The sequence below is a fragment of the Orycteropus afer genome, unplaced genomic scaffold (genome assembly GCF_000298275.1).
Source record: "Orycteropus afer afer isolate SDZICR_OR568_19922 unplaced genomic scaffold, OryAfe1.0 scaffold00100, whole genome shotgun sequence".
Classification (NCBI taxonomy): Eukaryota; Metazoa; Chordata; class Mammalia; order Tubulidentata; family Orycteropodidae; genus Orycteropus; species Orycteropus afer.
The window spans coordinates 7,561,059-7,576,325 of record NW_006921687.1 but is presented as its reverse complement, the minus strand read 5'-3'; the positions used below and the strand labels follow the sequence as shown (position 1 = coordinate 7,576,325).

The following is a 15,267-nucleotide window of genomic DNA, read 5'->3' as shown; positions in this document are numbered from 1 at the left end:
TTCATAGAAACAATTAGTCCTAGAGACTGGTACACCATACGATCTGAAGACTATACAACTATGAGACCAGAAGAACTAGATGGTACCTGGCTACCACTGTCATCCGCTTGGAAGGGGATCTATGTAGGAGATCCTTGATAGAGAGGGAGAACAATGTGGAACAAAACTCAAAACCGTTTGGAGGAAAAAAAAAAAAGGTGGGACCAGGCTTGCTGGTGGAACTACTGAAACTATGGCCCCTAGCTGCCCTTCAGGTCTGCAATTGAACCCACACCTGTGGTTTCCAGCCAAACAAAATACAGGCTATGAGTTAAACATTTACCTCAAGTAGATACACTCTTTGGAGAGAACAATCATGGGAGAAAGAAGGGCTGCTTATGCACAGGGAAACAGCTCAGGGGGCAGGAGTGTATGGAGGGATGGTCACTGGAAAGACGTAACTATGGGGAGGATGTGGGAGGAGAGCTGTTGCATTGTGGTAAACTGTGGTCAATGACATGAGACAAAGTATATGTGAACTGCTGTATGGATAGTGAATTTGCTCTGCAAACTTTCACCCAAACCACAATTTAAAAAAAAAAGATGGGACCAGGTTTGCTGGTCTGATAGAGCCTAATGGAACCACTGAGACTATGCCCCCTAGCTGCCCTTCAGGTCTGGAATTGAACCCACTACCATGGATTTCAGCCAAACAAAAGGCAGGCATATGAGCTAAACATTTACATTAGGTGAATACACTTCTTGGAGAGAACAATCTTGGGAGAATAGAAGGGCTGTATATGCACAGTGAGACAGCGCCACAGGCAGGAGTGCACAGGAGGGAAAGACACAAGGAAGAGGTAACTATGGGGAGGAAATGGGAGGGGAGCTGTTGCACTGTGGGAAATTGCAGTCAACATCATGAGACAAAGTGTATGCATGCTGCTGTATGGAAGTGAATTTGCTGTCAACTTTCACTCAAATCACAAAAAAAAAAAAGCTAAGGATGGCCTTCTCAAACCTGGCTGCTGAATATTACAATTCAAAGGCTCATTCTTCAAAATTATTTTTTTTAAATAAATAAGAAGTATTATCAATGTAGTAAATAACTATAAAGTATAAAAGCTTAAGTTGCCAAGTATGATAAAATGTTACAAATATGTCTAGAATGAATACTAAACTCTGGCAATACCTACTATACTGCATGTTTTCTTGTTGTTAATGTGCCAATGAGTTGGACCCGACTCATAGCAACCCCTCTTTGGGTTTCCGAGGTAGTAATCACTATGAAAGTACAATGCCCCATCTTCCTTCCTAGGAGTGGCTGGTGGGTTTGAACTGCCAAGTCAAGTGCCTTAGGCATTATGCTACCAGAGCTCCTAGCGGCAGAATCAGAACACAAATACAGCACTGTCTGACCAAAGAGCCTATGTTCTTTAATGACTAAGTATTTTCCCTTCTTAATTAAACTAAGAATCCACTAGAAAGCGTAAGCCTTACAGAGGGTGGACCAGATTACCTGGTACACTATATCCCTTATTGTATATTCACAGAGTCAGTGAAAAAGAAGAAACCCTCAGGGAGATGGACTGTCACAGTAGCTCTTAACAATGGGCTCAAACACAGCAATGTTTGTGAGGATGGCACAGGACTGGCCAGTGTTTTGTTTTTGTTGTACACAGGGTGGCTATGAAAGAGCTCTGGTGGCATAGAGCCGAAGGCGTCTGACTGCTAACCAGAAGGTTGGCAGTTCAAACCTACCAGCCACTCCACAGAAGAAAAACTGGGCAATCTACTTCTGTAAAGATTTACAGCCTTGGAAACCCAAAGGCGGTTGCTATGAGTCAGAATCAACTCAATGGCAGCGAGGTTGATTTTTTTTGTTGTTTTAGGGTGACTATGAGTCAGAACCAGCTCGACAGCCCCTAACAATATCATCTTATATTATTACACATGTAGTCGATACTCTTAAGACGACTGACTTAAAGGATGACGTGTGCTCTACTGACAAACAGCAGAATGTATTCAAAGACTATGTGTGATTTGGCCCAGAGAAAACAGATCAAATCATTTAATAAGTCACATGTATAACATCAAAGCAACCTTAGAAGAAGGTGTTATATATAAAAGCATTATTTAAAATGAGCCCACGAATAAATAACCATTCAAGAGTTATTAATGACATAAAGACATATGGAAACAATTAGTCCAAGGGACTAGTAAACCACGTGATCCTCAGCCTATATGGCCATGAGACCAGAAGAACTAGATGGTGCCTGCCTACCACTGTCAACCACTTGGAGGGAGATCAGTGCAGGAGATCCTGGATAAAGTGGGAGAACAACAATGTGGAACAAAACTCAAAATCACTTAAAAAAATGTGGCTTCCAGTGAAACAATAGACAGGCATATGGGGTGAAAATGTGGCTTCCAGTGAAACAATAGACAGACATATGGGGTGAACATTTACATCAGACAGATACACTACTTGGAGCAAAAAATCATGGGCCAATAGAACGGCAGTGTTTGCACAAGAAGAGGGCTTGGGGCAGGAATGCATAGGGTAGAATGACACCGGATAGAGGTAACTGTGGAGGAAGTGGAGAGTTGTTACACTGTGGGGAATTGAAGTCAATGTCATGAAACAAAATGTGTATGAACTGCTGTATGGAAAATGAATCTGCTCTATAAACTTTCACATAAATCACAATAAAAATTTTTTTAAAAAAAATTATCAGTGACTAATACTAAAATATTAAGATATTTTATCTCTAAATGTTTAATCAAATAGGAACACTGAAGATGCATATAATTTTTTTATTATTATTGAGGCACAACAAGGCATTGTAACTTGCCTGAACTTTAGGCAATCAGTTTAGTAAGCTGAACATTAATACAGTTAAGGAATTAAGTGCAAACAATATACATTCACAGCTTGACTAGCAAGGCTACATCACAATTTATAAGGTGCCAGATTAGTGCTAATTGTCATTCAGCTTGAAATTTTAAACCTGGGGGGGGGAGGCGAAGTAAGGACTTCTTCTTTCCCTCTATGAATGAAAACACTTTCCTAAGCCAATGAGTAGTGAAGGCAAGGACTACTTTTCCTTTAATCCACCACTGAGAACACCTTCCTTTTATTGTCAATTCTATACTGACTTTCAATCTTGATACAGAAGATAGCCTGAAAATGTAGAGTATTTCCAACTACTTCCATAAATTGCTCCCCTGTGCAAACGTAACCATATCTGGTCTCCCTGAAAGAGCTGAAGAATTGCATGATTGCTAGCAGTTTCATGGTCTGGAGCACCATCATTGGCATAGGCAGATACCAAGACCTCTTCATTCTTCATGAGGTTGACATACAGTGGCACATTCACTGCCAACTTTAGCATGTGAAAAATGAAAACATATGTACCATTCACCGGGCAATTAAATCTACCAAGCTGAAGATCAAAAGTTTCTCCCAAGTTGTTCAGAAGAAGATCAAACACAATAGGTTGGTCTAAAGTTCCAGGAGCCAGATTAGAGGTTCTGGCTGCTGAGAAGGCAACTCGCATCTGCTGAGGCAGGGGATAGACGTGTACTGGCAGTATGGTGGCTGCTGGATTTGTCACTGGCACATCCACAGGAGTCATGCTGCGGGAGTCTCCTTGTCCAGAGTCACCACTGTTAAAGGTTTCGTTGTCTCTTTCTGGGCTGCTCACCTGAGAAGAATCACTCCACCCTGCTGTTTTATTAGCAACAGTGAGTTTCTCATAATGAAGCAGTTAGCTTTGAACACAATATTTAACATTAGTTGGCTACTGGAACACAGATAAAGATACATATTATAGTAAATTCAAAAAAAGCAAAGCAAGAAAGTATGGCTAGATTAGGCTTTCCCAAATTTTTCTGGCAGAAGGCTTTTATATTACTATTCTAAAGCCAAAAGGGACCTAGATAATCTGGTGTAATAGCCTCATTTTTTTTTTTTTTTTTTTTAGATTAATAAAAAGGAGCCCTCTAAAGGTTGGATAACTTACCAAAGTTATGGTTAGTAAAGTTTAAATCCCAGGTTTGAATACTCCTTTATCTTTCGCCCACATTTCTTACTCAGTTCTTAATTCCTCAGTGCCTACTCTTCTACTCAAAGGATCTAATATAGAAGGAGTCAAGAAAACAGACTACATAAAAGAACCAACTTTTAGAATTCCTAGACTTTGGCCATTCAGAGATATTTTGCTAGGCTACTGAGTGCCATATAATGAATATCTGTTCTTTATTTCCAAGTTAATGTGGCATAATGAAATTTTACTGTTTTAAGTGACATTCAAAAACATTCCTCAAAAATAAAGCAAGGCAATATGAATACTGGCTTACTTTCTCAAAAGGAGAGAAATCTGTTTCCCTGCAGTGAAATTAGTTAACCCTCAGTAATTCTTCATTTTTCTGTTTCACTGGATGTTTTAAAAGTCCCTTCACATTTTAAAAAGTGTTACAAGCATTTTCTTTTGTTTCAAGTCACTGTGCCTTAACTGTTGCATAGTCACATCAATATAGTGACACTAGAGTGTCTAGATTCATTAAACCCACAGCCATCAATTTAATTCTAATTCACAGCAACCCTATAGGACAGAGTAGAACTGCCCTAAAGGGTTTCTAAGGCTATAATCTTTATGGAAGCAGAATGCTGTATCTTTCTCCCATGGAACAGCTAATGGATTCAAATCAACAACCTTTAGGTCATTTAACCACTCAGCCACCAAGGGTCCAAAGTCTCTAGAAGCACCCATTATTATAAAAACAATCATCCTGAAACATGGTATGAAATTATTTGAAGTCAGCTTAGTGAAAATATATCTAAAAACCAGTTGCTACCACCTTAACTCCAACTCAGGGTGACTTCATGTGTTTCAGAGTATAACTGTGCTCATGGGTCTTTAATAGTTGTGTTTTCAGAAGTAGATTGTCAAACCTTTCTTCTGAGGTGCCTCTGGGTAGACTCAAATTTCCAACCTTTACATTAGCAGCTGAGTACATTAGTTGTTTGTATCACCCAGGGACTCCGAATAAATATCTACAAAAATCTGTCAAGCAAATTTTAAAAAGTCACATACACACATCTGACTAAAATGACTAATGGTTTCCATAGCCTTTCTAGTTGTCCTCTCTCAATACTTCAATACTACATTTAAGCAAACAAAACCTTAACAAGATAAATGCTGAAAGCACTGTGCTTTGAAACAGAATGCATAAAGGCTTAGAAGTATGTTTCGATACATAAACAACTCAGTTAACTATACTTACCTCTTGAATTTGCCCGTGGACCACCAGATGTTGTTCCTCGCTTATAACATTGCTGGAAATTTTCCTAAAGTAAACATACAACATTTATCACAGCATCAAAATAGTGCTTCCTATGGCAATAACACACTAATACAGTACTACCAATTAGTTTTTACTCAGGATTTTTAGATGATAAACTTGTAAGATTAAAGTTCTCCTAGTCCTTCATCTGACCTTCTCCAGCAAGCAATGAGACTCAGATATTTCCAGATTCAAAGAAAAACAAATAAAGCAAGGGCAATAGCAGCAATACTTATGTCATCTACTAATTCACCTAATCAATTAGATACATTAATATTTCTGAAAACAAAGCATTTACAGGACAGTATATATGAAGGGAATTCAGAAATATGGCATGGTCCTCTATCCTTCATCTCAATATAAAAGAGATCTATAAGGCAAAAGAGACTTTTTCAATCTTGTTCTATTTATAGATCAAACTGTGAAGGCTTACACAATTACAAACTATGCTGGCTTTTTTTGCAGGGAGGAAGGGAGGAAGATTGGTAAGAATTGTATCATATAAATGTATTTATTGCTAGGAAATGTCCAGCATATTATGAAATGTTCAAGATAGCACTTCATAGTGACTCCCAAGTATAGAGGAAGCGGAGTCCATACAACCCATGAAAAGAATAATTAAGTTGTAATTAAAAAATTAATATGTGCTATAAGAAATTTAAACAGGACAAGAAGGTATACAATAAAAATGATTTTAAAGAAAGTATCACACAGACTCTCAGTCTTCTTTCCTAATACCAAGTATAATTATCCATTTCTTATGTTTCCTCAGGAAAAAATTTAAAGCAGCACACAATAATACTGAAATATTGGTGTTAAGACTAGTTCCATATAGAGATTGTTGAACTGGCAAATGTTTTGCTATTTGTATTTTCGCAATAAAATTTTTTTTAAAAAAAGGATTAACTCCATTACTCAGTTTTATTAACCTATACCCTCCCTTCACTCATATTTTCAGAGGATGTAATAACAGCTATTTGTATACCTGATGTGTTACACCCCAGCACTGCATGTTACTTGTATAGCTCATTTAATCCTCAGAAACGTCAATGTAATTGTCACAAAACCTCAAAGTTACATGAGTTACTCTTCAAGACATGAGTCCACATTTAACAGATAAGGAACTAGAGCTCAGAAGATTTAAGTAATATGCTCAAAGCCACACAGTAAAAGTGGGGAAATTAGAGGTCAAATCTAAGCCATTCTGATTCCAAAACAACAGTTAAGTTCTTTAAGTACAGGTACTTGTATGTTACCAACAGAACTCAGCATACAACACACACAACAGCATGAACATACATACTTAAAGGCTGTTAAATTTCAAAATTAAAAATGCTAATATATATGTATTTATATATGACCAATGACAGGAAGTTTGCAAAGTTTATCGAAGTGAAATGTCCAACATCCACCTATCATACTTTTACCCTACATAGTAAAGAAATCTACTGAACTATTCAAATCAGAAAAAACAAAAAATTAGACTTAATATTTGCTATACTTAATATGATTGCTCAATCTTCCTTCAGAGGAATGGCTGGTGCATCTGAACCGCCAGCCTTCTGGTTAGCAGTGAAATGCATTAGGCACTATGCCACCAGAGCTTCTAGGCAAATCAGGTTGAAGGCAATATAGTTAGTAGTGTGGTGAACTGAATTACTTAAAATGGCTTTGCTAGCCACAGTCTTTGTGATTCCCACCAGATGAATGGGTGGAACTACACAAATATGAGGTGCTTGTGGCCAACCAAGGAGATTGGATAGCTTGTTAGAGGAGGTGAAGGGCATCCTTGGACCCAAGATCCCTGTCCTGGACATCACTGGCAGAGATACCCAGCAGAGACACAGTGGCAGTGGAACCAAGAGGGACGAGACAGAGTGACAGGCTTACCTGGCCCACAGAGCAAGAAAGCTGAGTGCCTTTTGGCAGGACACCTGCTGGCAGAGTGGGGTACACATAGGTATACCTATTGGCAGAGCTAAAAGAGCTTTCTAACACTTGCCCGAGCAGGGCAAATGCCAGGCTGATAGGCCAAGGGCCAGAGAGGCATACCTGAGGATACAGCTAAAAGAGGAGACTGTCCGGATCAAAGAATTGTATCCTGAGTGTATTCCTGAACCTGAATTACAGCCTGTTACTCCTCTAATAAACCTCATAATAATGAGTGTTATGGTTACCTAGTGCCACTCTGACAAGAATATACCACAAATGGGATGCCCTTAACAAACAGGAGTTTATTCTTACAATTTGGAGGCTTTAAGTCCAAGTTCAAAGTGCCAGGCTCTAGGGGCTGGGTGAAAGCCCCTCAGTTTTGGGCTTCAGCTCTATCTCCAGCTCCCGGTCAGCTGAAGCTAGAGGCATTTCTTCACTCAGACAGTTGCTGGCTGCTGAGGCTAAGAAGCCCAAGGTTGACAAATAAAATGGCACAATCCTGATGTTACCAAACCACATGGCAGGCCATTAATTTAAGTCCACTGTAAGACCCAAGGTCGGCAGAGCATGGCAGGCTGCTGAACAACACGGCTACAGGCAGGGTCCAAGCGTGCCATAGGCTAGAGACCATTCTCAAAGCTGCTTCTTATATACAGGAAGCAGACCACATTCCCAAAGCAGCAACTCAGCTGCTTGTGGTAGATCCCACCATGGAGTTGATTGCCAGTCTCATCATGGGGAATAACTACCAACAGCTGCCCAGCCACACAACCAGGCCCAGCCAAGTTGACACACAAACATAACCACCTAAATGAGTACTGTCTGTGAGTTCTGTGTGGCCATTGCAACAAATTACTGAACCCAGCAAAGAAGTACTGAATTCTGTGGGAAGGAAAGTTGGTGTCAGAACTGGCAAAAAGGCTAGAAGGCAGTGGCATGTCTGGCCTCATAGAAATAATTATTGGGGCTGCTGATTCTGACTCTGTTTCCCCCTTGTAAAGTTGGAGGAGGTCTAAGGATGCCACCTCCATGTCCTTTTTATAAGTAGTGAAGAACTCAAGTTCTAATCTTAGAAGAATTTGAACTAAGAATCTCAGTAGACATTTATTTGCTGAAAGACATTAGACAAAGAATTTAACTTCTGAACCCAGTTTTCTCTTATAGGGTGGAAAAGTGAGTTAATGCAAACAGTATCATTAATAAAGTCCTTAACACTTTTTAAGTTCCATGTAACTGGCAGCTATCATTTATCCTTCTTGGGTTATTGGAAAAGCTTCTAACTAGACCCTCCATAGGACACTTACAAGTAGCTCTGAAACTAAGAATGAACTTCTGCAAATTATGACAGGTTATAGTTGAATCATGAGTTTAACTACAACTGTGCCACTATTCAATTATGACAACTATTCTTACCCTTTGGGAATAGGGTGTTCCAGAATATTCTCTAGTTTGGAACTGCAGCTGGCTATAATTTCCATTGGCAATCGAAGGAGGTCCTCTGTAAGTATCAAAACCTAACAAATAATTTAAATAAAATTGTAAGCAAAACTATACTGTGATTTTTAAATAGTCTAACTCTATACTAGCTATAAAAGTTCAACTCATTCTATAATGCCATCCTTAGATTAATACTTTCTTTATACAAATGTTACTAATATTGTTTCTACAGTAAAACATACACTTTTAAGATAGCAATGTTTAAATTGGCCCGTTTTAGACATTTCCTATCATGGAACAAAGATGAAGCTGGAAAAGGGTGGTGGTAGGGCAATTAGGTAGTTAAGGCTCTTTCTAGATCATTTTCACTAATACCAAGCAGTACATAGAATACCGGGAACAATTAAGAGAAAATGACTATTATATTCTCAACTCTTGCATTCTTATCAATGGTATAATCTGATAGACAAATCAGTAGAAAATAGGCATTGTCTAATTAAGACATATGAGAAGTGTAGGTCAATTAACAAAAGAAATTAAAAATTCATCCCCTGAAAAACAAGATGTGTCCAGCTACAACTAAAAACTGCTCTGAAAGGGATCACATTAAAAGGTTCATGATAAAGTGGAGAAAAGTATAGAAGGTATCTCAAAATCCTAAAAAAGACCAAGCTTACTGGTCAGATAGAGACAGACACAATCCCTGAGACTAGGATGCTTAGACACCCTATGGACCTGAAACTGAACTAACCCTCACAACTCATTTTTCAGCCAAACAACAGACAAGGTAAACAGTAATACTAGGGAGCTATGCACTCCTCAATCAATCAGTTGAGATCAAAAGGGCAGCATTTGCCCAAGGACAAAGGTCAGAAGGCAGGAAGGCTTAGTAGAGGAGGAGGAACAGAAAGGAGAAACACAGGGAGGAAGTGGGATGAGTGATGTTACATCAAGGAGATTGCAATCAATGATATGAAACAATATGTGTATGAATCGTTGAATGGAAAATTAATTTGTTCTGTAAATTTTCATCCAAAACACAATAAAAAGTTTAAAAAAGAAAAGAAAGAACGTAGTCAATAAATACTGAAATTCTGAAAAGAAAGATGGTCAACTATCCTACTTCAGTAAGTCACAGGATGAATCTGCTTTCATACAAAAAGTTCCAAAACAGGGAATTATAAATAATATAAATGACAATGACAAAGGGAACAAGGTAACGTAAAAACAGTTTGAGTCAGGTAACTATAGTCAAAATAATTTAATATAAAATTTTATTCAGAGCATACCTTTATAACCACCAGGGGACCGATAGGAGTTGATTAGTAGTCTCCCACCACGAGTACATCCTCTAACAGATCCCCGGTTATTGACAAATGGCTGAGAGGGTCTGGGAAATACACTCGTCTGTGCTGGGTAAAAGGTAAGGCTACCATTGCTTACTTGAATAGTTCCATCAGGATGATAACTTGCTGCTTAAGGAAACAGTTTTAGAGTCCAAGAGTTAAATGGTAATAAAGATTCAATAGTTTTTGTACTTAAAAGTCACCGTACATTAAACCTTTAGTAAATTTTCTAAAAAAAAACAGGCTAAATATTACAGACGAAGGAATAAAAGAAATTTAATTTTACTGAACATTGTAAATAGGAATCAGAAGCCAAAAATATCCTTCATGTAAACTGCCTGTCCTATCTTCATAGTACAGGTGAGAAGAGAATGAGGTCATTTGTGGCCTGGTCCAGGTTTATATTTACCACCTTTTTCATCACTTGATTAACCACATACCTGGAAGGCTCCATTCACTCAGACTCAGATTTTAGAAAACTCAATGTTGCTGTTGTTAGGTGTTGAATCGGTTCCTACTCAGTGAACTTTTGTACAACAAAACACAACACTGGCCAGTCCTACACCATCCTCACAACTGTTGCTGTTTAAGCCTACCATAGTAGCCACTGTGCCAATCCATCTCATGAAGGGTTGTCTTCTTTTCTGCTCACTCTCTACTTTACCAAGTGTGATGTCCTTCTCCAGGGACTGGTGCGTACTGGTAATACAGCCAAAGTACATGCGATTAAGTCTCACCATCCTTGCTTCTAAGTAGCATTCTAGTTGTACTTCTTCTGAGACAGACTTATTCTGGCAGTCTATAGTATATTTCTTTGCTAACATAAATCAAAGTAATCAATTCTTTGGTCTTCTTTATTGTCCAGCTTTTGCATGCATATGATGTGACTGAAAATACTATAGCTTGGGTCATGTGCACTTTAGTCCTCAAGGTGACGTCTTTGCTTTTTAATATTTTAAAGTGGTCTTTTGAACATTTACCCAGTGCAATCTGCTGCTTGATTTATTGAATGCTGTTTCAATGAGCATTGACTATGGATACAAGGACAATGAAATCCTTGACAACGTCAATGTTTTCTCTGTTTATCATAATGTTGCTTATTGGTCCAGTAGTGAGGATGTTGAGATGTAATCCATACTAAAGCTGTGGTCTCTGATCTTCATCAGTAAGTGCTTCAAGTCCTGTTCACTTACAGCAAGCTAGCTTGTGTGTTCTGCATATCACCAGTTATTATGAGTCTTCCTCCAATCTTGATGTTGCATTCTTCTTCATATCATATAGTCCACCTTCTCAGATTATTTCCTCAGCATACAGACTAAACAAGGATAGTGAAAGGATACAACCCTGACACACTCATTTCCTGATTTTAAACGATGCAATATCTACTTGTTCTAGTTTAATGACAGCCTATGTACAGGTCTATGTAGATTCTTTATGAGCTCAATTAAGTATTTCAGAATTCCCATTCTTCTTAACGTTATCCATAATTTGTTATGATCCACACAATTATATGCTTTCACACAGTCAATAAAACACAAGTAAACATCTTTCTAGTACTCTCTGCTTTCAGCCAAGGTCCATCTGACATCAGCAATCATATATCTCATTCCATGTTGTCATCTGAATCTAGCATTAATTTCTGGCAGTTCCCCACTGATTTACTGCTTCAACCATTTTTTTTCCCCCAGCAAAATTTTACTTGCATGTCATTATTAATGATATTGTTCAATAGTTTCCACATTCTGTTGGATCACCTTTATTGCAGTGGCACAAATATGGATCTCTTCCAGTCAGCTGGCCAGGGAGCTACCTTCCAAATTTCTTGACATAAACAATAAGTGCTTCCAGCCCTACATTCATTTGTTGAAACATCCAAGTGGTTATTCGATCAATTCCTGGAGTCTTGTTTTTTGCCAATTCCTTCAGTGTAGCTTAGACTTCTTCCTGCAATACCAGTGGTTCTTGATCATATGCTACATCCTGTTATGCTTGAATGTCAAACCAATTCTTTTTGGCATAGCAATTCTGTGTATTCCTTCCACCTTCTTTTGATACTGTGCATCATTCAATATTTTGCCTATAGAATCCTTCAGTATTGCAAGGAGAGGCTTGAATTTTTTTTTTTTCCGTTCTTTCAGCTTGAGAAATGCTGAGTGTGTTCTTCCCTTTTGGTTATCTAACTTGGTCTTTGTATGTTTCATCATAATACTTCTTCAAGTCGTCCTCTGAAATCTTCTATTCAGTTCTCTTCATCATTTCTTCTGTTTGCTTTAGCTACTCTCCATTCAAGAGCAAGTTCCAGAGTCTCTTCTGACATCTATTTTGGCCTTTTCTTTCCTTCCTGTCTTTTTAATGACATTTTGCTGTCTTCATGTATGATGCCCGTGACATCACCCCACCACTGAATAGGACTTGGAAATACCAATGCTAAAAATCTGCAATTTATTCTTTTATTAAGAATGAAGTACTACTTCAATTACCATCTTTGGTGATCAAAGCAACTAGATTAAAAATACAACCCTCAAGGTTAAATCACCAGAAGTTCTACCTCTACAGAAGTTAAAATTAATAGGAGAAATTGGCCTATAAAATAAACAATATTCATGAGGAATGTGCTCCTTAGAACATTCAACTATACAAGACCAAAAAGGTAACATCTGCCAAAAAGCAAAGATGAGGATGCAAGTAGGGGCAGGGAAACAGGATGAATGGAAAAGGAAAATCCAGAGTGGAAATGGGGGGAGTGCTGACACACCCCAGACATAGCAACCAATGTCACAGAACATTTTATGTATGAATTACTGAATGGATAATTAATTTGCTATGTAAACTTTCACCTAAATCACAAAAAGTTGAAATAATTCATGAACTTAATTGAATACAGAAAAAGTCATTAAGTGTTTCTGAAACCTGAGAAAAGTGATGAGCTAATGCTTACTAGTCAGGAACGAACTCCTAAATTGTCACTATAGACCTGCTTTCTGTTCCATGAGTTGTCACGTAAGTCTTCAAAATGTCACAAAGATCTTACCAGTCTCTTGAGAAAGGACAGTTTGTTCTACATGTATGGCTGGCAGTTGGCTCTGGGGTGGTGTTTGTGTACTTGCTGTAGTAAAACTTTGATTGTAGCCAGGCGAATAAGCAGATTCTTTTACTTCTTGTTCTTTCCGTGGAGGCAGAGGTGCATTAACATTAAACACCTTAAAAAGCAAAGGTACACTGAGTAGTTTGTCAAGTTTCGTAGAAAATGATTATGGGTGACATCCAGCTAAATTCTATAAACATTCAAAAACTTCTATTTGATTCCTGACAGAATTTAAACGTTAGAGCAAAAGTTAATCGTTTTGCTCTTATGTTATCAAAACAATGGTTACTTAGAATAAAAGTGATATAAAGGAAGACCCTTTCAAAAAAATACTAAAAGTGAATAAAATAATGTGCTATTTACTCTCCAGACCATATAATAACACTATAATTCTCTACTCCCTTATCCCGCACAGCACATACCTCCTAACATATTTTATATATAAATATGAGTATTTGTTTCTGTAGCCACCCCACCTCCATATTAAAATCTGAGCTGAGTGTAAAAACTTGGCTCTCTTTAAATGTTGCATTACCAGTAATTAAGAACATTGCCTAGGTCCATAACTACTTGACTGTTGAATTAATGAAAACCAATTTGAATAGGACAAGATAAACAGGCAGAGAAGACAGATTGGTATGAGGCAAAACAGGTATTGTGACAAGAATGTCTAAGACAGGCTTGGGGGACTAGTTTGTAAGATACCAGGCTTCAAAAGGTATTGACTGTCAGGCATAGAACTTTTCATTTCATTCTGTAATAAATTAATTACTTTTAACTACAAATAAGAAAAAGTCTAGTCAATGTGGCAATACAGTGTACGATGGACCAACAGAGAGAAAGCAAAGAAATTAAGATGATGTTCTAACTGGCTAAGCATGAAGTAGTAAGTTTCATGAATTCAGGTGTCTAAATTGACCAGCCTACCTCCCTGCATTGTCTCTGCTTTCCATAGCTACCCTCCTGATGCCACCCACCATCAGTCCAAAGTACCTTGAGTAGGACGTGAGGTACCATTAGGAAAGGTACTTATCGGTTCACTAAGGTTTGGGTTTTTTGTTTTTTTTTTAATTTTTTATTCAAGAATTGTTTTATACTATTCTATGTTTAGAGAATAAACATACACATCTAGTTGTGATGTTACCTCAAAAAATGTTTTAAAACACAAATTGTAGAGGAATAAATAATTCAAAACACCAGGAAAAACTTAACATTTCTCTAAGAAGCAGCATGAGATCAGGATGATACAAAGTAAAAGTTTCAACAACGATTTAAAAAGAACATCCTAGAGTATGTCCTTTATTTCAGGTTTTTGATAGTATGGAACACCACTGCTGTGATACTAGTTTTGTTTCTCATCTATACATTTCAATTTTTTAATATGAGTTCTCCAGTATTGCCTGCTGGGGTCGCTATGAGTCGGGGCCAACTCGACGGCACATAACAACAACAACAATTGTCAGTGAGGGAACAATGCTGTGATAAAATATCCATTTAAAATTCTACAGGTTATGGATTTAATATTCTTCTGCCACAAACCATTATTTCTATCTGACAAAGGTAAATTCTACCAACCCAAGTAAGTATATAATAAAAAAGTCCAATTTTTGACAGAGTATCCAATAACAGATGTAAGAGAAACAATGGTCGTTTAACAGGAATAATGAACCACGATTTTCATTTGTATTTCATACTCACTGTCTGCATGGCTTGAAAGGGTGCTGTGTTAATGGTTACTGAACTACTACTTGCTGGAGGTGACTGGAAGCCCTGTTCAGAGCCCACTGACATGGGAGGATTTGGAGATGCTAATGAAGATGGCTGTTTGCTTGGGGGAACTGCTGCCTGTGGAGGACAAATGCAATGTCAGCCTATCACCTGCTATATAACAAGCTGTTAACTCACACTAAATCCCAGACTGGTTTAAGTCAGCAAGTTGTATAGGATGACATCTGGACACAGGAATGCAAAAGAATAGTTTTTGCTTACAATTTCAAATCTCATTTGCTGAGGATGCACACTAGGATATGCTTTTACAACTTGCTGACTAAAGGAAAGTCTTACTAATCAGTCCAACAGATGAGGAGCTGAACCTCTTATGAGCACCTAATCCTTTTCCAACCCTGAAATGGTATTTTT

The 15,267-nt window shown here is 37.9% G+C and overlaps 1 protein-coding gene across 1 annotated transcript in view; it reads right to left on the bottom strand.

Annotated features, from left to right (window-relative positions):
- Window positions 1-3,140: 3,140 nt before the first annotated feature.
- Window positions 3,141-15,267, bottom strand: part of CAPRIN2 (caprin family member 2) — a 46,010-nt gene continuing 33,883 nt past the window's right edge. Inside the window, exons 13-18 of the mRNA XM_042781287.1 lie at window positions 14,827-14,973; window positions 13,075-13,243; window positions 9,987-10,169; window positions 8,674-8,774; window positions 5,269-5,332; window positions 3,141-3,709 (exon numbers count right to left, since the gene is read on the bottom strand). Coding sequence (XP_042637221.1) covers window positions 3,141-3,709; window positions 5,269-5,332; window positions 8,674-8,774; window positions 9,987-10,169; window positions 13,075-13,243; window positions 14,827-14,973 — 1,233 coding nt within the window. The remainder of the gene's footprint in view (window positions 3,710-5,268; window positions 5,333-8,673; window positions 8,775-9,986; window positions 10,170-13,074; window positions 13,244-14,826; window positions 14,974-15,267) is intronic.